General features: G+C 45.0%; 1 protein-coding gene across 1 annotated transcript in view; it reads left to right on the top strand.

Annotated features, from left to right (window-relative positions):
• LOC115096922 (annexin A1-like) overlaps positions 1-23463 on the top strand; it is a 74160-nt gene extending 50697 nt beyond the window's left edge. Inside the window, exons 6-13 of the mRNA XM_029612224.1 lie at positions 56-146; positions 4014-4093; positions 7570-7626; positions 12096-12189; positions 13331-13426; positions 17852-17910; positions 18714-18836; positions 23151-23463. Of these exons, the coding sequence (XP_029468084.1) occupies positions 56-146; positions 4014-4093; positions 7570-7626; positions 12096-12189; positions 13331-13426; positions 17852-17910; positions 18714-18836; positions 23151-23210 (660 nt within the window). The 3' untranslated portion in view covers positions 23211-23463. The remainder of the gene's footprint in view (positions 1-55; positions 147-4013; positions 4094-7569; positions 7627-12095; positions 12190-13330; positions 13427-17851; positions 17911-18713; positions 18837-23150) is intronic.
• Positions 23464-23804: the final 341 nt, after the last annotated feature.

Here is a 23804-nt window from a genome sequence, read left to right as displayed (position 1 = left end):
TTTCTGTTTCTCTTTTTAAAGATCTGAATAGACTGACAATGTCCATTTTCCACAGGGTCTTGGAACTGATGAAGAATGTTTGAATGAGATCTTGGCATCACGATCCAATAGAGAGATCAGAGATATCAACATTACCTATAAAGAAGGTAATCCTCAATGGAGTTTAGACTACTCAACTCACCAATTATAAATTAAGGAAGATATTTATTTGGATACAAATATTGAAGGCCAGAAGTATTATGCAGTTTCCCCATAGACACAATGGGCCTGATTTACTGAAGTTTTTTTCCCCCTATTTTGCAGCCAGTATTCAAAAAGCTACCACCCAGGAAAATTATCTTGTTGTCATAGTGGATAATACATTGAAATCATCATCTCAGTGTGCTGCAGCAGTCAAAAAAGCAAACAGAATGTTAGGAATTATTAGGAAGGGAATGGTGAATAAAACGGAAAATGTCATAATGCCTCCATATCGCACCAAGGTGTGACCGCACCTTGAATACTGTGTACAATTCTGGTCGCCACATCTCAAAAAAGATATAGTTGCGATGGAGAAGGTACAAAGAAGGACGACCAAAATGATAAAGGGAATGGAATGATTAAACAGGTTAGGGCTGTTTAGTTTGGAGAAGAGACGGCTTAGGTGGGATGTGATAGAGGTGTTTAAAATCATGAGAGGTCTAGAATAGGTAGATTTGAATCAGTTATTTACTCTTTTAGATAATTGAAGGACTAGGGGGCACTCCATGAAGTTAGCAAGTAGCACATTTATAACTAATCAGAGAAAATTATTTTTCACTCAATGCACAATTAAGCTCTGGAATTTGTTGCCAGAGGATGTGGTTAGTGCAATTAGTATAGTTGGGTTTAAAAAATGTTTAGATAAGTTCTTGGAGGAGAAATCCATTAACTGCTATTAATGAAGTTGACTTAGGGAATAGCCACTGATATTACTGATATCAGTATCATGGGATCTTCTTGGTGTTTGGGTACTTGCCAGGTTCTTGTGGCCTGGATTGGCCACTGTTGGAAATAGGATGCTGGGCTTGATAGACCCTTGGTCTGAACCTGTATGGCAATTTCTTATGTTATTATGTTCTTAGCTTAGCTCAGATAACTTTGAAGTGATCCTGACAAACCCAAAGTTTTTTAAATTTCCTGCCCTTCTCAGTTGCTATATTTTAACCTGATAAATCCTTACTTGGTTAAAATTTAACCAGATTGCAAGGGTTTTCTGGGTCAGGGCTAAAATTTATTTGGTTAGTGTTGATATCTAGCTAGGTCTGGTCATAGAAATTGTAGGCCTCAGTTTAGCTTGGTAATTGCTACCCACCTGGTTGAATATTGCTCTTGATTAAAAAATTCTAATGGAGAGGGCTCAACAGCCCCTTGATGGATCCTTCCTCCATTCTGGTGAAAAGATATGATGTGGGGTGCTGGGACGAAACCCCCAACCTCACCGTCTAGCCTCTCCTTCCAGTGTTACACAAAAAATGTCTTTCCTCCTCAACCCTCCTAATCCTATTCCCACCGATCCTTCCCCCAGATATTTATATAAAATAAGGGAGCCCGGACCGACGTGCCGCAAATGCGCAGTAGAGAGCAGCTCTACCGCGCATGCGAGCACGTCGGCCAGAGCAGAGCGTGCCCGGAAAAAAAAAATGGCGCCTGCTCCTTAGGAGCAGGAGCGACGGCGGCAGCGCAGCAACCATCAGGAGCGGCGGCGGCGAGCAGCAGGAGCGGCGGCGACAAGCAGGAGCAGCAGGAGTAGTAGCAGTGGCGGCGCGCGCGCGCGAGGGAGGGAGGGAGGAGCAGTAGCGGCGGCGACGCGCGGGAGGGAGGGACACCCCCTGTTTGTCGGTTGTGGATGAGCTGGGAGGGGAGTGAGTGAGGGGAGGGAGGAGAGAGTGAGCTGAGGGGAGGAGGGGGGAGGGAGGGAGAGTGAGGGGAGGGGTGAGGGAGGAGAGAGTGAGGTGGGGGAGGGAGGAGAGGGAGAATAGGGGGGGAGGTGGGAGGGAGGAGAGAGTGAGGGGGGAGGGAGGAGAGAGTGAGGGGAGGGAGAATAGAGGAGGGAGGGAAGAGAGGGAAAATAGAGGGGGGAGGTGGGAGGGAGGAGAGAGTGAGGGGGAGGGAGGGAGGAGAGGGAGGGGAGGGAGAGAATAGAGGAGGGAGGAGGAGGAGGGAGAATAGAGGGGGAGGTGGGAGGGAGGAGAGAGTGGGGGGAGGGAGACTAGAGGGGGGAGGTGAGGGGGGGGAGAAAGTGGGAAGGAAATGGACCGAAATTGTTTTTTTAAATGTAGCCGTTGTTACGGGCTTAACGGCTAGTATTTATATAAAAGACCATGACTCTGAGCCTCCTCCTAGAATCCCCAAGTCAGGAGAGGGAGGGTTTGGGGGCTCCAGGTAGATCAGGAGGGGACCTGGATCCATGGTTCTCTTATTTAAATATCTGTGGTGGGAGTGGGTGGGGACAGGATTAGTAGGAGGCATAAGATTTTTGTATAACATTGGAGGAGTACGCCGGAGGGGAGGCAGTCCCAGTGCTGCACATTTTCTTCAATTGTTTTGACTAAAAAGGTGTGTGGGGGGGGGGGGGGGGGGGGGGAAGGAGGTGTTGGATGCCCCAACATTAACTACATTGTAAATGATACTGACAAGCCAGTGAGTGGCAAAGTTATCCAGCTTAACTGTATCAGGGTAAATTTGGTCAAGTATATTCAGCGGAATATCTGGTCACAGTTATCTGGGTAATTTTCCCCGCATACTCGGGCACACATGTGCATGCGTTTGTTGGACCGTGCCCAGGGATGCGGCCACTTTATAACATGTGCGCCAACGCCATTACCAGTTTTCCCAGTTCGTACCCAGTTCACCTAGGTAAGGGATAGGACTTGCAAACCCCCCCTAGTTTAAAAACTTCCCTCTCCAATCTATTTATCTTTATTTCATTACTTGCATGTCCTCCATAGCAGAAATAAAGTTAGGTGGCGTGCACCTGTGCCCATAAGTATTTACGCGCTAATTTGAAGTTGAAAACCAGGAACACCCATGCCCTGGCCCAGACCATGCCCTCATGCCGCCCCTTTTTTTTGGGGAACTTTTCATTTGTGCACGCAGCGGGAGATACGCGCGTACTCGGGTGGGCAGTTTTTTAAATCCACTCGGCATGTGCCGGCCCAACGTATCCGCGTATCTCCCAGTTTTGGCGCATCAGGCTTTTAGAATTCATCTTTTTGCGTGTCAATGTAGAAAATATGTTTAGTAAATTGGGCCCAAAATGGAAGAAATACTTGAGTGCAGTGGTTCACAAACCTGTCCTGGATGATCCCCAGCCAGTCGGGGTTTTTGGGATATGCACAATGAATATGCATGAGAGACATTTGCATGCACAATGTTGGGCAGAACTTTGTGGACCAAAAGGGCATAACTCCTTGATAAACTAGCACCAGTCCTCGACACCCACAAGCAGGCCTGGTTTTCAGGTTAATTAAATTATGCAAACTATGGCTATTGCCTCCAATACGCAAATTGCATTAATATTCATTATGGAAATCCTGACAATTGCTCTTTGTGGCTGTTTTTGGGTTTTTTTTGACACATTAGGGCAAAATTGATCACTCAATAATTTCAGTTTGATTCTATTATAATAAATGATTATAACTGAATAGATATAAACCATTAGAATTGCACCTCTGAGAGCAGGCTTGAACTGCCTATGCTGTTATGTCCAATTGATGGCAAATTTTAAGTACTTGCTTTTATATATATTTTTAAGAATTTTCACACTGCATGCAAAAACTTAATGGAATCCTAGGAGAAACATGGTTACTGGAGTTAAAAAAAATATGCTTATCACTTACCTTTTGTTGAAGCTGAATATCCCTTATAGAAGAGGAGGATAAGAGGTTCTTAAACCACTGTGTATAAACCTGAGGTCTACCGATATGACTTAAAATACTGTGCATGTGCTCCATGTTGGCTATTTCTTTTCTTTTCTTTTTTTTTTTTTGCAGATTTTAAGACTGATCTAGCCAAAGATATTTCCTCAGATACATCTGGAGATTTTCAAAAGGCTTTGCTGGCTCTAGCCAAGGTATATTTATATTTGGATATATTTTGAAAGGGTTTTCTTTTTAAATTGAAAACAATAGTTTTCGGATAAACATGTATTGAGCTTTCTAACAAGACTGGCTACCTTGTCATGTACTGTGGCATGCAGTACATGACAAGGCATGCAGTGCAATTTCCACTGCATGCCACAGTCATGCAGTGGAAATTCAGCATTTCCACTGCATGACTGTGGCATGCAGTGGAAATGCTGAATTTACCAGTGACATTTTTCAGTGTATGATTCTCATTCATTTCACCTCTAAACATTTTTTCCTCCTAGAAACAAATTGAGAGAAAAGCTTTAGTAAATCACCCCCTCAGCGTAAATATACTTTGTCTATTCTTTAGTTCTAATATCTGAGCAGTGCAGACCTTTTCTGTAAGGCAAATAAAGGTAAAAAAATGATTGATATAACAATAATGAAAGAACGGAAGATAAACATAGCTACACCAGCAAAGGCCTATAGTGAATGATCGTCACAAATCATAGAAACAGAATGGAAGAGATGTGCCTGCCTCTATAACCCTACATACCGCATATGATTCGTAAGCTGTTTGTTAAGCATCCTGGGCTCAATATAAACTACTATGGTGAAAGGGGCAGGTTTCAACGTTTTCAATCAGTCCCAATCAAGGGGTGATTTTTAATGAAAATAATAATTATCACATTTCACATATAGGTATCCCTGTTATTTCCCTATTTACCTGAAGCCACATCTTGAATGTAAAAGACTTTAGGAGTATTGTTGTGTATAGCAATATTTCACGTTTTGTCCCAGGGGAATTTGGTCTTCTGTGGATTATTTATTTACACAGCAAACCTAGGGGGTCTATTTACTAAACTGCGGTATTTTCCCTGGAGTACTTTGTCTCATGAAAGAGGCTAAGGTATGACATCAGCTGGCCTATACCATTTTGAAAAAGGTGGCTCTGGGTCCCACTGCAGCACCAGGGTTAGTTAGGTGAGAGAGGATGGGTGGAGGTCTAGAGGGAGGTGTTCAGCATGGGGAGATATTTGGGGGAAGGGAGCTGGGCCTGCACCTGGTGCAATATTAAATGGCTTATCTGGTAAATTCTAACTGGAAAAATAGTTATCCAGCTAGAATTTAGCCAGATAAGGCAGGGGCGTACCTAGGAGGTAGGCACTCTAGGGAGGAGCAAAGTTAACTTATCCAGCTAACTCTAGCCGCACCGTACTGCTGGCCTAAAGTTAGCCAGATATACATATGTGGCGAACTTTAACATAGCCATGTGTATTCAGTGGCAGTGCTGTGCCACTGAATATCCCAGTTAAATTAGCTGGATAAGTGTATCTGGCTAACTGAATACGCACCCCATTATGTATAGCATATATTTCCCTTCACCAGAAGTTTTAATATCTAAAGGCCAAATTTTAAAAGCTGTGCACGCGTAAATTTCGGGGGTTACGCAAGTTACCAGGCCTTTCACGCCCCATGCCCATTTTACAATGCGCCCGGGTGTAACCCCCAATATGCGTACAAGTGCCAGGCTTGCTGAAAGGGGAGGCCCTGGGCGTGTGGTCTGGGTGGGGAGGCGGGGTGGGTCAGCGCCATTTGCCACTGTCCCAGGAAAGCACGCGCCTGCAGCCAGCCAGCACCCGGAGGAGCCTCAAAGTAAAAAACCCCAAAAAATGATAATAGCTAGGAAAGGGTTAGGGGTTGGGGATGAGAGGGGAAAAGGTAGGAAGATTAGGTAGGGGAATAAGCGCACATACGTGCGTGGACATGAAAATCCGATGCCAGGAACCGCACATACATGGATGCGAGCGTACTCCTTTTAAAATCTACCTTTAATGCCCCAGTAAAAGAAGACATGAGCGAAAAAAAATGTGCTTTGAACTTCAGTGCACAATTCCTTTACTTGCACAAAAGAAAAGTTATCTCTTGATGCAGTAAGATGATATGCTAATGTATTGGCAGTTTAAAAAAAAATGTGCCAAGCATGACCATTTGCATATTTTCAGGTTAGTGCGCATAAGCGATGCTTTCTGCACACAACATGATTTATGTGATATGTGCATCATTATGTGCAAAAAAAACGAATGTGCGCCTAAAAGTTGTACGGACTATGAGTTATGGGCACAACTTTTATGCTCTTAACTCATTTTTTGTGCGCCCTACTTTTGTGCTCCTCAAATTTGTGTATTCAGCTTTTATGCTTACCAACCATGTTTCATGTGCAACAAACATTTATATACAGATTGGGGCGGATTTTCAAAGTGTTAGGCGTGTAAGTTATGCGCGTAACTCCGAGAATCCGCTCCTGCATGCGCCAAGCCTATTTTGCATAGGCCCGGCGACGCGCACAAGCCCCGGGATGCGCGTATGTCCCGGGGCGTAGCCGCGCGTATCTTATAAAATCCAGGATCGGCGCGTGCAAGGCTGCCGATTTTGGGCAGCCGGCGCGCGCCGAGCCGCACAGCCTGCCTCCATTCCCTCCCTTCCTCTACCTAACCCACCCCCCCAGCCCTATCTAAACCCCCCCCCTACCTTTGTCCACGGATTTACGCCTCCCGGAGGGAGACATAAATCCACGCACGCCAGCAGGCTGCTGGCACGCCGAGACGCAACCCGGGGGCGGTTCCGGAGGGCGCGGCCACGCCCCCGGACCGCCCCGGGCCGAAACCATGCCCCCGGGCCCGCCCCCGAAACGCCGTGTCCCGCCCCCAAAACGCCATGTCGATCGGCCCCGCCCTCGACACACCCCCGACAAAAAACCCTGGGACTTACGCGAGTCCCGGGGCTCTGCGCGCGCCGGCAGGCCTATGGAAAATAGGCGCGCCGGCGCGCAAGGCCCTGCTCGCGTAAATCCGGGCAGATTTACGTGAGCAGGGCTTTTAAAATCCGCCCCTTACTGAGCTAGGGTGGGGGCAGTCTGGGGGCTCATCTGATTCCGATGTTCGTTTTCAGTCTGCCAGCCCAAACAGCTGAGGGAGTACCATCTGTCAGCCTCCACACTCGGAAGCAGCAGCAGTGTATGAGCACTGTTCGATCCAGAATGAAGCCATTACTGCCCTAAACCCAGTGGTTTAGGGCAGTAGAGAATGAATCACTTGTGATTGCAGGTGACCGGGTGGGATCCAGTACCTGGGGGACTGCCGCACGGATCCTGCTTTCTCTTGCAATAACTGCCACCCTGTGGACTGCTGCCGGTTCACCGACCAGTAGTTGAGAAACTGCTCTAACCACTAGACCACTCTTCCACTCAATTAATGCTGCAATTGTAAAAATATCCTTTTCTGTTCACATTTTATTCTAATTTTCATTCTTGGAATAACTCATGTCAACCCTTTTTTTTTTTTCTTTTCTTTTAAATACTGTTAAATGTATGGTTGAAGCAGTTGCAGTCTTTTATTGAAAGGTGCATTGAAACAATGCAAAATGTTTCAAATAAGCATGGCATTAGAAAAGCTCTTAATTTGTGGCATCTTATTTTTAGGGTGATCGTTCGGAAGATACCAGAGTAAATGAAGAACTTGCTGATAACGATGCAAGGGTAAGAACATGTTTTAGGAGAAAATGAAGAAATGTCATCTTCCTTTGCTTCAGAATGTAATTTCCACGCCAGTCGTTGCTAACCAGATGTTCTAAGTATTTATCACATAGACAGAGAATGTGAAAATCCTTTAGTATGGTGACCCCGTACTACTGTACTGTAATCTCATGGGGTTGGAATAATAGGTATTGGGGAGTATGTTAAGTGGGTTATTGCTATATAATTTTATATTTTGTCTGGACGAGCAAAGTTACTGGTTATTTATATAAGTGATTATGTCCACACTTGAATACCAGAATTATATAGTAATACTGAAGCATTTTGAAAGCAGAATCAATAAGTGAGCTGATCGTATTGGGGACAAATACGTTTTCTCTACATTACCAATTAAGTGTGTCAATTGCTGCATCATAATGCTCCCTTCATATCTGACTTTCGGCTGTTTGATTTACACCTGCTCAGTAACCCGTAGTCTCCTGGTACAATCCAGTGAATTGGTAGTAAGGATGTGCAACCCCAAAACTGTTTTTCTTTTCAATTTCAGTATTGGGGATTTTTTTTGTTCTGGGTATTATTTCGTTTTAATATTTGGTTTTGTTTCTGTTCTTAGACCGTAACAAAATAAACATTAACTCCACCCCCTAAAAAAAGAAAAACAACTAAACTGGGCACCCTGATTCCCTCACCCCTTTAAAGGGCTGGGAACCAGCCTGACACCCCCCCATCCCCACTTACCCCATTCATGGGTATTCTGTGCAATAAAAGGGAAGTCCCTGGGTCATCCCCTTTGAAATGGCACCAGTTGGCCCTGAGACTACAGTGCCATAGTTACTCAAGATGGCATTAGGTCTTGGGGCCGACCCACCTGAGATGGCACCTGAGATGGCACCATTTTGAGAATCACTATGGTTCTGATCTCAGGACAGATGGATGTCATTTAATAGGTGACAACCCAGGGGCAGGAGGGGAAGTAGGAATCCTCCTGTCCCTTTTACTGCACAAGACCCTCACAAGCAGGGTAAATGGAGGCTGGGGTGGTTCCTGGCCCCCCCGTACCTTTTCAGGAGAGGGTTGGAGGGGATCTAGTCCCCAGCACCAATTATTTGGGGGATTTGGAAGCCCTGTGCCACTTTGTGGAGGGGGTGGCCAGCAAATTGTTTTGCAGAGGGCCCAGGGAAACCATGGGTTGGAATTCGGTCAACCCAGAGGAGGCTCAAAGCAGCAGTGGAGATTTATTCTTTTTTTTTTGCAGCTACAGGGAGATTCACTCACAGGAGGCCCTGAATATTCTGTAAAAACTCTCACTAGGATGAAGCAATCTGTTGTACTTTGCACATTGAAGCGTGGGGCCCCTGATCGCTGTAAGAGATGACACCTCCCACAGGGCGGCGCCCTTTGGGGAATTGCAGCAATAGGCTAGCTCTAAGCAGAGATAGACGCAGAGGGGTAGATTTTCAGACCGCGCGAATAGGCGTACTTTTGCTGGCGTATCAGGCGCAAGCAAAAGTACGCGGGATTTTAGTAGATGCGCGCGTAGCCGCTAAAATCCTGGATCGGCGCGCACAGGGCTATCAATTCTGTATAGCCGGCGCGCGCCGAGCCGCGCAGCCTACCCCCATTCCCTCCGAGGCCGCTCCGAAATCGGAGCGGCCTCGGAGGGAATCCTCTAACGCCCTCCCCTCACCTTCCCCTCCCTTCCTCTACCTAACCCATCCGCCCGGCCCTGTCTAAACCCCCTCCTTACCTTTGTCGGGGGATTTACGCCTCCCAGAGGGAGGCGTAAATCCCCGCGCGCCAGCGGGCCGCTAGCGCGCCGGGACGCGACCTGGGGGTGGGTCCGGAGGGCGTGGCCATGCCCCCGGACCGCCCCGGGCCGTAACCATGCCCCCGTGCCCGCCCCCAAAACGCTGCCGACACGCCCCCAAAACGCCGCGCGGCTCGGTCCCGCCCCCGACATGCCCCCCTCGGAAAACCCCGGGACTTACGCGAGTCCCGGGGTCTGCGCGCGCCGGTAGGGCTATTGAACATAGGCGCACCGGCGCGCAGGGCCCTGCTCGCCTAAATCCGCCCGGATTTAGGCGGATTTAGGCGAGCAGGGCTCTGAAAATCCGCCCCAGAGAGAAAGCTTTATTGTACTGCAATGTACATAGTAACCTGAGGATCAGGTGATGATTCCAGCTAGGAGAGGAGAACCCAGATGATGATGTTCCGTCTGAAGGTTGCAGAGAGAAAAAGGCAGTTCCTCGGTCTCACCAGACCCACGGTGCAGGATAGGTCAAGTCTCTATGGAGAGATGAGACAAAGCAAGATAGAACAAGAGTGGTAGTACTCACTCTGATGCTGGTAGTTGTAGTAAGGGAGAGCCCCGAGGAGCGGAAGTCTCGGATGAGTAAAAGGCCCCCGAGGAGAGGGTGCCGTAGGTGTCCTGGTAATAGGTAGATAACCCCAAAGGGTAAATAGGAGCAAGGCAAGGTCCTGAGGAGCGGGTACCTTAGGCGTCCTTGTTGGTAGCAGATACCTCGGAGGTTAAAGAGCGAGGCAAGAGCCTCGAGGGGCGGGTACCTTAGGCATCCTTGTTGGTAGCAGATACCCCGGAGGGTAAAGAGGAGCGAGGCAAGGCCCCCTTGGAGTGGGTACCTAAGTCATCCTGGAGCAAGTGTACACAGAGCGGGAGCGTCTGGTAACGAGGAGAAATCAGCATGGAGGATTCCTTGCTAACACATAGTTGGAATTGAGAATGGAGTTTAAATACCAGAGCTAGTGACGTCATAAGGTGGGGACACCCCTGAGGTTCCTGCCATGACGCACGTAAAGGACGGGGCTGCACGCGCGCATGCCCTAGCTGACTCCTGGAGAAAGATGGCAAACGCAATCGCCCATGCTGGACCAAGATCGCCAGAGGGTTCAGTGTGGAGAAGCGGAGGCAGCCATCTTACCAAAACGGACTAAGTCAGGCGCCGGCGCGCGCAGGGCATTTAAAATCTGCCCCTAAGTTTAGCTTACACAGTAATGGAAAATTAATGCTTGGGTGGTATTACTGCTGCACACCACCCCACACTATTTACTATCTGTGCACTGTTTTGGGTATGGTCAGTGCTGTATTTCTCCTAGCTTCCCTCTCACTCTCACTAGCTCTCAATTTATGAACGAGATGTGCTCTGGCTATCACTGCTGCATGCAGATAGGTGAAAGAAATTGGATTTGGGGTGAAGGTAGAGAAGCAGGTGATAGAGAAGGAGATTTCCCTTCCTATTGTTTTTTGTCTTCTGTGTGTAAGGGTCAGTGTTTGGTCTGTCTAACAAGTATTGTCAATCTGCAAGAGAAGAGTGACAATGCACGAGAATGAAGCATGGGAGTATGGTGTGTGTGTGTGGGGGGCTGGGGGGAGTGTGTGACTGTTTTTATGGATATGACTGAAGAGAGTGTACTTAAGAGGATAAGAGTTGGGGAGAGGTCATGATTGCTAGGAAGAGCAATGGAATATAGGTTATGTTAAAGAGGGAAGAGGTAATAGAAGGATGGGAAAGTTGTAGTTAAGGCCCAATAGGCACAGGGGAGGAAAGCAGAGAACAAGAGGAGGAGGAGGAGAAGAAAAGACCATGGGAGGAGATGGTAGGGAAGCCCAATAACACCAACCAATAATGCTAAGAGGCAATGAGGAGCAGGATGAGAGAGAACTGAATGTCAATGATGGTAAAAGCAAGAGGGCGGTTGCAGATGCTCCAGTTCAGTCAAGCAGAGAATGAGAAGATCTGGAATATATTCTCAGACAATTGCAGCATCCTGTTTGGTAAAGATTCACCACTCAAGTCCCTGCCTGCTAGGAAAAGCTGAAAAGTAAGAGCAGCAAGCATCCTGGTGCCCAGGACCAGCAAACACATTAAACACTGATACTAAGACTGCTAAATTTATCATCTGGAAGAAGGCTTCCAGGATATAGGTACACCAGAACAAGCCAGGAGATGACAATCCTTGGATAAATTGGCTGATTAGGGAGGAAAAAAGGGGTCTGTGGCATCATGGGATCAGAATCCATTTTCAGCATTTTACAGGAGTTGGACGCCACTGCAAAACTACATGACAAAACAGCAGGTCAGTTGGTTATTATACCAAAATACGGTCCAAAGTCCAGCCTGATAAGTCTTATCTGCTTAACTTACTTAAATGCTGATCTTTCAATATCTACCTCTCTAGAGCTAGTCCAGTCACAATTTTAAAAGTAAGAATTAACATTTTTAACAGAGTCCTAAAAACTGTAAGGCTCCAGTGAAGTTGCTGCAATCAGGAGAAGTTACCTGTACCCCCAGTCTGCTAAAATTCTTGAAATGTTTAATTTTTTCCCCCTCCCACCCTTCTGATGAACATATTTTGGCATGTAGAAATGCTTTTGGGTTTCCCTGGTTGCAGGCAAACTGAAACATCTGGCTTACTGTTCTGATGAGCATCAATATTTGTGTTATTTAAATCAGGCCTTATACGAAGCTGGAGAGAAGAGAAAAGGCACAGATGTCCCTACATTTATTAGCATCCTTACTACACGAAGCCCCCAGCATCTTCAAAGGGGTAAGAGTAGAATTTCACTTTCAGAGTACTGCAAAGCAGCATGATGAAACAATTGCAAAACTAACATTTCATCGTGCTGTAGGTTATGCAACTACTGAGGCAATCCTACTTCTAATGTCTGACACGGTCTGTTTTAAGTGACTGGTAGGACAGCATGACCTCTCCTGAACTAGATGTTTTTACTTGATGAAGGGACTTGATTAGAAAGTGCATTTTGACTAATAAAAGCAAACTGTTCTGCCAGTCTGATAAAGCAAGGGTAAAAAAAAAAGTCATTTTACTTCTTTTTCTAAAGATGGACACGTTTGTAAGCCAGTTAAACTGCAATAATGTGTTCATTGAAGAAACCCTTATTCCAACACTATGGGTTGGATTTTCAAAGGGTTACGCGTGCTGGGCCTATTTTCAAAAGGCCCGGCGACGCGCGTAAAGCCCCGGGACGCGTGTAAGTACTGAGGCTTTACTAAAGGGGTGGGGCGGGGCCAGAGGCCTCCAACACAGAGGCCGTTTGCCGCTGTGTTGGAGGATCGCGTGCTGGCAGGCTACTGGCGCAGGCAGGCGCAAAAGGTAGGATAAGAGTTTGGGGGGGGGGGGGTAGATTAGAACTGGGGGGAGGAAAGGTTAGGGGAAGGTGTGGGAAGCTTAGGTTAGGGGGAATGGAAGTTCCCTCCAGGCCTTTCTAATTTCAGAGCGGCCTGGGAGGGAACTTGGGAAGGCAGCGCAGCTCGGCGCGCACAAGGTGCACAATTGTGTACCCCTAGCGCATGCCAACCCCCGGTTTTATAACATGTGTGTATTTGCACGTGCATGTTATAAAATTGCGTGTCCATGTGTGCGTGCCGGGTAGCATGCGCACATGGACGCGCTCTCGCAAGTTTAAAATCTACCCCTATGTTCTGAAAGTTAAAACATTTGGAGGATAACTTTCAAACAGCTGCAAGTGGTGGCATATACACGTGTATATGGCTGTGTGCAGATTTATGATAGTATTTTATAACCCACGCGTATCAGATATGCATACTATAAAACATGTGAAAGTCAATTATAATTTGATTATAATGTACTTTGTACAGCAGTAATAAAAATTATTGCTTTGCCAAGAAGCTTTGCTTGGCCTAACAACCAGATGTGTCATCTTTAGTTTTCCAGCGATATGCTAAATACAGCCAGCATGACATGAGCAAGGCACTGGATCTGGAACTGAAGGGAGACATTGAAAACTGTCTGATTTCTATTGGTGAGTAACTCTTCATACAAATGGATCCATACTTCTGTCTTCGAGAACAGATTGCCAGTATTGCTTTACCGTTGAGTTAGCAGCTCACAGTGACGTCCTCTGTTATTGCTGTGGCCTTACTAGGAAGCCCCTTCCTGCATTGTGTGTCCTCCCTCCATATTTTGACCTATTGTATATAATATAATGCCTTCCCAAGGGATCACCCTCCCAGCCCTGGGGAGCATTGATTGAGTTCAACCAGGGGCAGGTATCAGTCTCTCAGGGCAACATGGACTGGGAGGGGCAGGGGGACTGAACCATCAGCATGGCCCAAACCTGGTTGATGGCGCATGATGTCCAGAAATTCCAATGCCCACTCTTCACTTCTGCTCCAAAATTGAAAACATTTACTTTAAAACACACAAAACATAGTAGGAAAAACTTCTGGTTCAAAGCATAGTCCATCTCCATAGTCACCTTTATATCTTGGTCAGATCACAAAAGAATCACTGTCCAATTATTTTCCAGCTCTAGCATTACACTTTTACACTTCTTAACTATTCCCCAGAACCTTTGTGGCGCTAGCTTATTTTTCCACAGTTTCTCTACATACATCTCCTCAGGGCCAGTTCTCGCACTTCTCCCCAAAGTCTCTTTCCAGGTCTCTCCCCTCGCTCTCTGGGACTCTTGGGGGATCCCTGGGGTATATACCCATTACAACGATAACAAATCTTGAACCACCAATAACTAAAATGATAACTGACATCGTAAACCTTTCCCTCACGGAAGGAAACTACCCAGAATGCCTAAAATTGGCAATCATCAAACCCATTATGAAAAAGAATAATCTGGATCCAGAAAACCCACTTAACTACCAACCTGTATCAAACCTACCATTTATTGCCAAAATCATTGAGAAAGTCATCCACACATGGCTCAGTGACCACCTGGAAGAAAACAACATCCTGCTACCCACGCAATTTGGCTTCAGAAAGCAAATGAACACAGAGACTCTACTACTAGCAATGAACGACTTCGTACTCAAAGGTTTTGAAAAAGGCCACAGCTACCTTCTAGTCCTACTCGACCTATCAGCAGCCTTTGATACAGTAAACCACTCTATCATGATTGACCATCTATCTGAAATTGGGGCAAAGGAAACAATCTTTCAATGGATCTCTTCATACCTATCACAAAGATCCTACCAAGTGCTGCTCAATGATACCCTCTCAAAGAAAATTAATCTAAACACTGGAGTTCCCCAAGGATCCACTCTATCAGCAACACTCTAACATCTATCTGCTTCCAATATGCCACTTCCTATCAAATCTTAATCTGAACCACTTCATGTATGCTGATGATTTTCAAATATTAATCCCAACACAAAAATCACTAGAAGAAACATACAAACTAACAGCCACTTACCTAAGCAGAATAAAGGAAATACTAACCAATTTAAAACTCATCCTTAACTTTGACAAGACTGAAATAATCATATTAGACAGAAAGAACAACTCTCCTCAACTTCCCCCACTCAACCTAATGAACAAAATACGGTTATATCTCTGGTCAATCATGCCCGCAATCTTGGAGTAATAATTGACAAGGAACTTTCTTTCAAAAACCATATCACAACAAACATCAAAGACGGATATCATAAAACAACTAACACTCCATCATTTAAAACCTTTCTTTTCCACCAACGACTTCAGATCAGTCCTTCAATTACTCATTTTCTCTAACCTAGATTACTGTAACTCACTCCTTTTCAACTTACCTCTAAACACTATCCGCCCACTCCAAATCCTACAAAATGCAGCTGCAAGAATCCTCACTGGATCCAAAAAACATGACCACATCACTCCAACACTTATCTCACCACACTGGCTACCAATAAAATTCAGGATTGAATACAAAATACTATCCATTCTACATAAAATTATATATGAAAAACAAGAAAACTGGCTAAGGTCCTCCATAAAACTACATACCCCAAACAGAAACCTCAGATCAGCAAATAAAGGACTTCTAAAGACACCAACTACTCGTTCCAAACAACTCACCTCAACCCAAAAGAGAGCAATCTCTCTAGGAAGCCCAAACCTCTGGAATTCCCTCCCAACCGAACTCAGAACTCAAGAAAACCTAAAAACTTTCAAAAAAGATCTAAAAACATGGATGTTCACCAAAGCATACCAACTCACCCAATGAACAAACAATGTCAACCCCCTCCGGTCTAACCTGAAGAAAACTGTAACTCAACACAAGTATGTATTATAACAAAGAATTTGAAATGTGAAAAAACTGAACAGCAAATACCTTGTATATGATTTCCCTATGTAAACAATCTTTTGAACCTTTTTGAAAACCTTGTTATCTTCCTTAACCTTGTAGTCCTTCGTGTAAACCGTTATGATGGCGAAACCAAATGAAGGTATATAAAACTCGATAAATAAATAAATAAATAAATACCCCCTCTCCACATAATTCACAACAGTTCAGTACTCACAGATTAGAAGCAGCTCAAAATTCAGTCCACACACACCAGGAGTAGCTCCAGGACGGTGCACCCCATTCCTTTGGGCATATGTTAGTCCTGAGCTCTTCAGTGAAATTACCAGCCTAGCACCTCTTCCCCAAGTCCAGCCCCCTGCCCCCCCCCCCCCCCCCCCACCACCACCACAGTTCCTGTGTCCAAACTCCAAACTTCTCACTCAGCACAGACTTGTTCTCCACACGTTGCAGCTTAAGGTCACTCTTCATGAATCTTTTTTGGGGGGAAACCCTGATTCTTCTTCATTTCGCCAGTCACAGAACACTCTCAGCAATTCCTAAGGACTACCAATTAATCCTCCCACAGTTAGCCTTTTTCCCTTTGCTTGCTATTGCCCAGGCCAGAATAGGGGTGAGAAATAATTTGCAATGAAATAGGAAATACATATGACATTTCCTATTTCTTTTCTTTTTGGGGAAAAATAAACGATGGAAAATACAGTCAATTTCGTGTTACTTTTCCTTTGTTTTTTGAAGGGGTTCAAAAAAATGCAAACTTAAAAGGGGAAAAAAAATTACCTAGAACCCATCCCAACCCTTTCCCATTTATTAAAATACAGAGCCCTCCACCAGCAGATCCTCGCCCATCCTCCCGAGCCCACTCCCCATGACTGACTGCAAACACCCGATGGTCTAGCATGGGACCCGGGAGCGACCTCCTGCTCCCGGGCCAGCAGCTGCTCTCATTCAAAATGGCATCGGCCACTCTTTGCCCTTTGCCCTGCCAAGCTCTCTGCTAGACCACTGGAAGGATGGATGGAGGGCTCTGTTTTTTAATAAATGTTGGGGTTTTTTTTAAGACGAAACAGAGCGACGAATTAAAAAAAAAAATATCCAGAGGTGCACCCGAAATAGCCCACCTCTGGAACCAAAAAGAAAGGGCAATACAAATTTTCAAGGCTCCCACCCCTAATTGTAAAGTATAGCAATGCACTTTCAACATCTCACATTAAACCTGAACCCAATGAAAGCATAGCCTTGAAGATTACAAAGCTAGTATGCGTTCTAATGAGCCAGTAGAGTTACAGGTAGAAGGTTTGTGAATACACGCCCTGTTCTTTACTGTAGTGCAAACCTGGCTAGGACGACAGATAGTTTTCCATGGGGAAGGCAATAGTGGTGGACTTTCCACAGTACTTATCCTTTGGTATTGGAATGGGATGCTACAGTCTCAAACCATTCTTAAGATCTGTATACACTGTACATATGAAGATCTCTATTTCAGTAATTTATTAGGAGAATGCAGTAAGAATCATTTGAATACATTAGACACCTCTCATCTCCCTGTCAATCAACCTTGTGCAAATGTCTTGACTTTCTTTTCTACACTTTGAAATGGGGGATGAACTAAGCTAACAGCAACATATTCATGCTATGCTGCTAAACCTGTCAGGAGATACAGAGACAGCAGATTTAAATGGATCATAGGAATCACTATAACCTGGATGTTCTAAGGTTCGCGCGCATAAAAACCGTGGTTTACACGCTTGGCCGGGCCTTGTGCGCACTGCATCTGTTTTAAAACAGGCCTGGCCACGCGTGTAAACCACGGTACGTGCACAAGTGCCGGGCCCTGAAAAGGGGGCTGGCCGGGGGGGGGGGGGCACGGTCTTGGCGGTGAGGGGCAGGATGGGGCAGGACAGAGGCCAGCTGGGACAGTGGCCATTAGCTGCTGTTTTCACTTATTTTTTTCCCTTTTTTGTTTGGTATAATAAATTGATAAATTCCTAGGACAATTAAAACAAAAAGTGAAAATGGAAGGTCTAGGTCTGCATACCGCACGTGATACAACATATAAACTGCCTGTAAGAGTTTGTACTGAAAAATAGTTTGGCACATGCATTTCACTGCATATTGTAAAACTGATCAATCAACAGTCTATTTCCTTTTCAGTGAAATGTGCAGCAAGCAAACCAGCTTTTTTTGCTGAAAGACTCAACTTGGCGATGAAGGTATAGCATAATGAAATTCTTATCCCTAGGAATGACAGCTGTTCCTGCAAATATTTTTTTGTTTGATAGGAGCTATTAGTAGTTAGCTGCTTTTATAATGTATCTTTACTAAGGGCTGGATTTTCGGAGGGTTTATGCACGCCGGACCTATTTTCAAAAGTCCCGGCGATGTGTGTAAAGCCCCGGGACACGAGTAAGTCCTGGGGCTTTACTAAAGGGGCAGGGAGGGGGTGGGGCGGTCCGGGGGCATGGCCAGAAGCTTCGGCAGAGCAGCCATTTGCTTCTCGGCCGGTGTGCGCAACTTACCTCAGCCCCAGGGCCTGCACGCGCAAGTTATAAAATCGGGCGCGCAGCTTTGAAAATCTACCCCTAAAACTATAGTATACATGGATCACAAAATCAATGGTTTGTTTTTTTTTTACATATTTGTACATATTATACAGACCAGCCTTGTTCCTCTTAATGTACAGATTTCTAAACCAAAATGAATTTGTATTATCAAATTATTGGTAACCTAGAACATTAAGTTATGATATTTATGTATGCTGCAGTGACAAACTTGTTCCTATTTATTGAATACATTACCAAAGCATAGGATGCATCGCAGGTACTAAATGACAGAATATACGATGACATACTTCCTCCTAGTTAAGACTATGATAGCAGCTGTTGCATGATGCATGCATGAACATGTGAGCCATTTGCAAGCTTAAGGCCCAACTCAGCTGTTGAAGGCAGCTGCCTATAACATGGACTGATTCTTAATGCATAATAGTTTATGATGATGCTTTAATTTCCAACAGGGTTCCGGAACTAATAATAGAGCATTGATCAGAACTATGGTTTCTCGTTCTGAGATTGACATGAATGAGATCAAGGCACATTACAAGAGTCTGTATGGCAAACCCCTCCGCCAGGCTATTCTGGTATGTACTTTTCAATTGTTAACATATGAAGAAAAAAACTGCAAAGAAAGTAATCTTGGATTTTTTTAAGAATCTCTACTACTAGTGGATCAAAGGGGGTCATTTATCAAAATGCGCTAAGGCGTTTTCGCATGAGCGTTAAGCCGTGCGATAGCTTGCATTACAGGGCGGCAAGGATTTAGCACATTTTGCGATGTCTCCTGAAAGGATGTTTTAGTAGATTTCAAGCTCTCGGAGCACCAGCCTAGCCATCTGTGGGGGTGGGGGGGGGGGGGGGGAGGAGAGAGAGAGAGAGAGACTAGCCATAATGCCCATGCCCTAGATAGGTATGTGTAGCCCTATGGGAGGCCCACCTAGTAACAGAACAGTGGTCTCTTGTGAAGATTTGATGACCGTTGAATGTCAAAGTGGCCCCTAACCCCCTACACTAATACCTAAACCTCACCTCGAGTTACTAGGTGGACCTACCATAGGGATACAAATACCTATCTAGGGAGTGGGCATTATGGCTAGTCTCTCTCTCTCTCTCTTGTGGGGGTCAGGAGGGTCCTCCACCAGGGAATTTTGGCAAGTCTTGGGGGACCCCCAAGTCTTGGGGGACCCCCACAAGACTTGCCAAAAGTCCAGTGGGGGTCCGGGAGCAACCTCCTGCATTCCAGCTGCCAGTAATCAAAATGGCGCCGACAGCCTTTGCCCTTACTATGTCATAGGGGCTTCCAGTGCCATTGGTCAGCCCCTGTCACATGGTAGGAGCACAAGATGGTGCCGATGGGAGTTTTGGTAAGTCTTGGGGTGGGGGGTTTGTTTAAATTGGCTCCTTTAAGCATCCAAATAATTCGGCGAAGATTCGTTGTATTCGTGGGGAATCGCAATTCGTTTCGCTTCCCCATGAATACAACGAATAGGGCCCTATCCATTGCAGATTCCCAATTCGTAGGGAACGAATGCACACCCCTAGTATTTATTGGAAGCAATTTTAAAGAGGATTGCACGTAAAATTAGCATGTATCATAGCAATTTTCAAAGCCCATTTACATGTGCAAAGCACATTTACATGTGTAAAAACCCTCTTATGGAGGAAATTTACATGCTGGAATGCAAGGGAATTTTCAAAAGCGAATTCCCTGCTTAGTTTCTCTTTGAAAATTTGGGGGCTGGTGGCACTGCAGGTAATCTGCAAATTGAGTGCCTGTGTATCCACACAGAAATTTCAAACTGAAATCCTTGCATGTTACTTGCTTGCCTTGTCTCTTTTAAAGCATGGGTGAAAGTTTTTACCTACACAGGGATGGGGGGGGGGGGGGGGGGGAGAGCAGTTTTCCATTACTGCTTAGCATGCTGGGTAAAATAATTAAAAAATTGCCCCCATAGTTTTTTTCAGCTTCTTGTATTAAGTGTGGTGTATGTCTGTAAAGTAAATTCCATTCACTGTTCTTCGCATATAGGGCCAGAATTTAGTAGCTACGAGCGGGCATAGATTTGTGCGCGCAACCCGGCACGCATGTTATAAAATCTGGGGTCGGCGCACGCAAGGGGGTGCACACTTGTGCACCTTGCGTGCGTCGAGCCCTAGGGGAGCCCCGATGGCTTTCCCCATTCCCTCCGATTTCAGAGCGGCCTCAGAGGGAACTTTCCTTCCACCCCCCTACCTTTATTTTATAAGTTGTGCCTGCCTCTGGGCAGGCGTAGGTTGCATACGCCGGCCAAGTGCTGGCGCGCGATCCCCTGACACAGCCGCTGTGCCGGAGGCCTTGGTCCCACCCCCGCCCTGCCCTTTTTTTCAAGCCCCGGGACATAAGTGCGTCCCAGGGCTTGCGCACGTCACCGGGCCTATGCAAAATAGATATTAAAAGCCCTGCGTGCCGGCGCGCCTATTATGCATAGTCCGCCGGTGCTCGCAAAGCCCCGGGACGTGCGTAAGTCCCGGGGCTTCCTAAAATGGGTGGTCTGGGGGGGCGTGTCTGCGGTCCGGGGCGGTCTGGGGGCGTGGCCGAGTGTCCCGACACAGATCCTTTTCACATTTTCTGAGGAGATTTGAAGTGGATGTTTTGGGTTCTCCACAGATCTGCTGAAATCTATAGATTTTTCCAGTGAGATGACAGAGAATCCAAAATTCACTTCACCCAGGCTGAAATCCCTACCTGTTTTTCTTTAACTTTGAATTGTTTGCACATCTCTAGGTAGATAGGCTTAAAAGTAATCTTTGCAAAACTGTGAGTTAATGGGAACCTAATTATTCCTTTGTATCAAATGTAAGATTTGCTCAGAGAAAATTCTTATTGTTGTAGGGAAAACATGCACCATGAGGAAGTGGAACACCGGTTAATTTTAATTTTATGAAAGCACGCTTAAGGGTGTTTTTTTGTTCTTTCATAATTGACTTTTTTCTAGATTGTTAAAAAGTTTTCTCAGTTTTATAAATGGGTTCTCAATTTCTTTTTTCCTGTAATTGTTGCTGCCTTTATTTTTGAAGTTAGCATGTTTGTAGTTTTTGGGGTAGAAAGTGGTTCTGAAAGCAAAGCTCATGGTGGAATAAGTCTCCCTTCATCTGAGACACTTTTGTGCTCACATTTTGTTAAAATGGGGGAAAATGATTATTTTGCTTATGGAGCTGTTGGCTTAAGTTTTTACTTGTGCAAAGAGAAATCCAAATACTCTAGCTCTTTCTCCAGGTTTTGCACTAGTAACATTTTGACAGAAATGCTTCTTTTATTAAACATGCTTAAAAATCTCAAAATAACTGCATAAGGAAACAAAAAACTGGTGCCAAACAGGCATCATTGTGCAAACTTCTGCAGAATAACCTGATTGAAAGTTAAGTTCACCTTGTGGCAAAATTGAATACAAATAAAATAAAATTGTGCAAGCTAAACAGTGCTAAAATTATTATGGTAATTTTTGTCCAGTCCTTAAAGCTGGCACTCAAATGTAAATTAACTTCCTGTTGATCTATATTCAGCCTAATGCTAGATGCATAGTTTTATGATTGTCGTTAGTTAACTCCAGATGGGTCTCACCATGTTATTAAAGTATAAGTCCAACAATTGGAGTTACAAATGCCTAACTGAGGTACAAAAAAATGGCCTGACCCAGAAAGCACCATCCCATACAGGACTTTCTGTGCAATGCATTAGACCTGCACGGCAACAGAGGTAGCTAAGGCAGGATGTGGAACTTGTTCATACTGTAGGGGCCAATGTACCAAAGTGCGTTATCACTATTGCAAGCATTAACATGTTAAAAGTGGTGCTAATGCACACAAGCTAATTTGTACGCATTAGCAGCACTCCTAATATTCATACTCTGGCTTGCAATAGTTTAAACACAAAATCTGAGCTAATGAGATAATGAAATGCAAATCTATGCAAAATAAAAGTAATTACACAAATTACTTTGCAGATACTACACTTTGGGAAGGCGTTGTTAAGATTTTTTGTAATACTGTCCATATATACACATGCACTTGTACATGCATATGTTACCATCTGTCTCATTTGATTGTTATTAACATTGGCTATCAGTATATGTGATTAGAGATGTGAATCGGAACCGGAATCGGTTCCATTTCCGGTTCCGATTCATATCGTTAATTTTTTTTTGTGCGGCCCCATCGGGGTTTTGTTTATCGGCTGCGCCCGAGCCGATAAACAAAAAAACCCACTCGACCCTTTAAAACTGATCCCTTAGCTTCGCCCACCCTCCCAAACCCCCCCAAAACTTTTTACAAGTACCTGGTGGTCCAGTGGGAGTCCCGGGAGCCATTTTTAAAGATGGCGCCGACCGTCCATTACTCCTACCATGTGACAGGGGCCAGCCAATGGCATGGATACCCTGTCACATGGTAAGGGCAAAGGGCCATCGGCGCCATTTTTATTAGTGGCAGCCGACGGCCCGAGAGCGGGAGATCGCTCCCGGGACTCCCACTGGACCACCAGGTACTTGTAAAAAGTTTTGGGGAGGGTTTGGGAAGGTGGGCGAAGCTAAGGGATCAGTTTTAAAGGGTCAAGGTGGGTTTAGGGATTGTTTTGGTGTGCCGTTTTTCCCGCTCTCCCTCAAAACGATAAGAGAACCCCATGAACAATTTCATGGGATTTTCCTATTGGTTTCGGGGAGCCCCCGATTTCTGACGATTTTGAAACTATCATACGATACTTTCAATCGTCAGAAGAACAATTCACATCCCTATATGTGATAAACACATTTACATGCCTTAATGGCCAGCATTAAAGCACTTTATTATAATGATCCCCATAATATGTTGTAATACCCTGGCCTGTTATAATTAATTTTCTTCTTGTGTTCTTTTCTTGATAGGATGATACTAAAGGGGACTATGAGACCATTCTCTTGGCACTGTGTGGACCCGATAATTAGCCTACATAGTCTGATGTGCTCCAACTTTACCACATAAGATATTGTTACAGTATATTAGCTTCATTTGTTTACATAAAACACTTTAAAGCAAAGATACTCTGCCATGTATGAATTTTAATTCTTTGACAGGCATATATATTTTATAGGGATGTGAATCGTTTTCCATATCGTCTTAACGATAGAAATCGTGTGGCAGGGCAAGAAAATCGTCTTAGGCACGATTTTTTAGTTAAAAAATCGTTAAAAATCGTTTTTTCCGATTAGTGCGCACTAACTGGGAGTTAGTGCGCACTAACTGAAAATGATACAATTTGACACTTTTCAGGTCAGTTAAGGTCAGTTTAGGAATGAATATGTATTCCTATTGGCTGCCCTCTTATTTATTCATGTTACCAAGTTTCCTACTGACAGTATATGGGGGATGGGAAATGGAAACAGTTGGTAGCTTGACAAAACAAGTAATGTGATCAGTCAATGTGACTAGAACTTGTGCCCTAACCCTGATACCAGGGGTATTGTGATCTTCCTGCACACAGTGCCCTATCCCTATTAATACCAGGAGTGCTGTGATCTTCCTGCACACAGTGCCCTATC

Source organism: Rhinatrema bivittatum, chromosome 1 (genome assembly GCF_901001135.1).
Source record: "Rhinatrema bivittatum chromosome 1, aRhiBiv1.1, whole genome shotgun sequence".
Lineage (NCBI taxonomy): Eukaryota > Metazoa > Chordata > Amphibia > Gymnophiona > Rhinatrematidae > Rhinatrema > Rhinatrema bivittatum.
The sequence above is the reverse complement of the archived record's forward strand: the minus strand, read 5'-3'. Positions and strand labels throughout refer to the sequence as shown.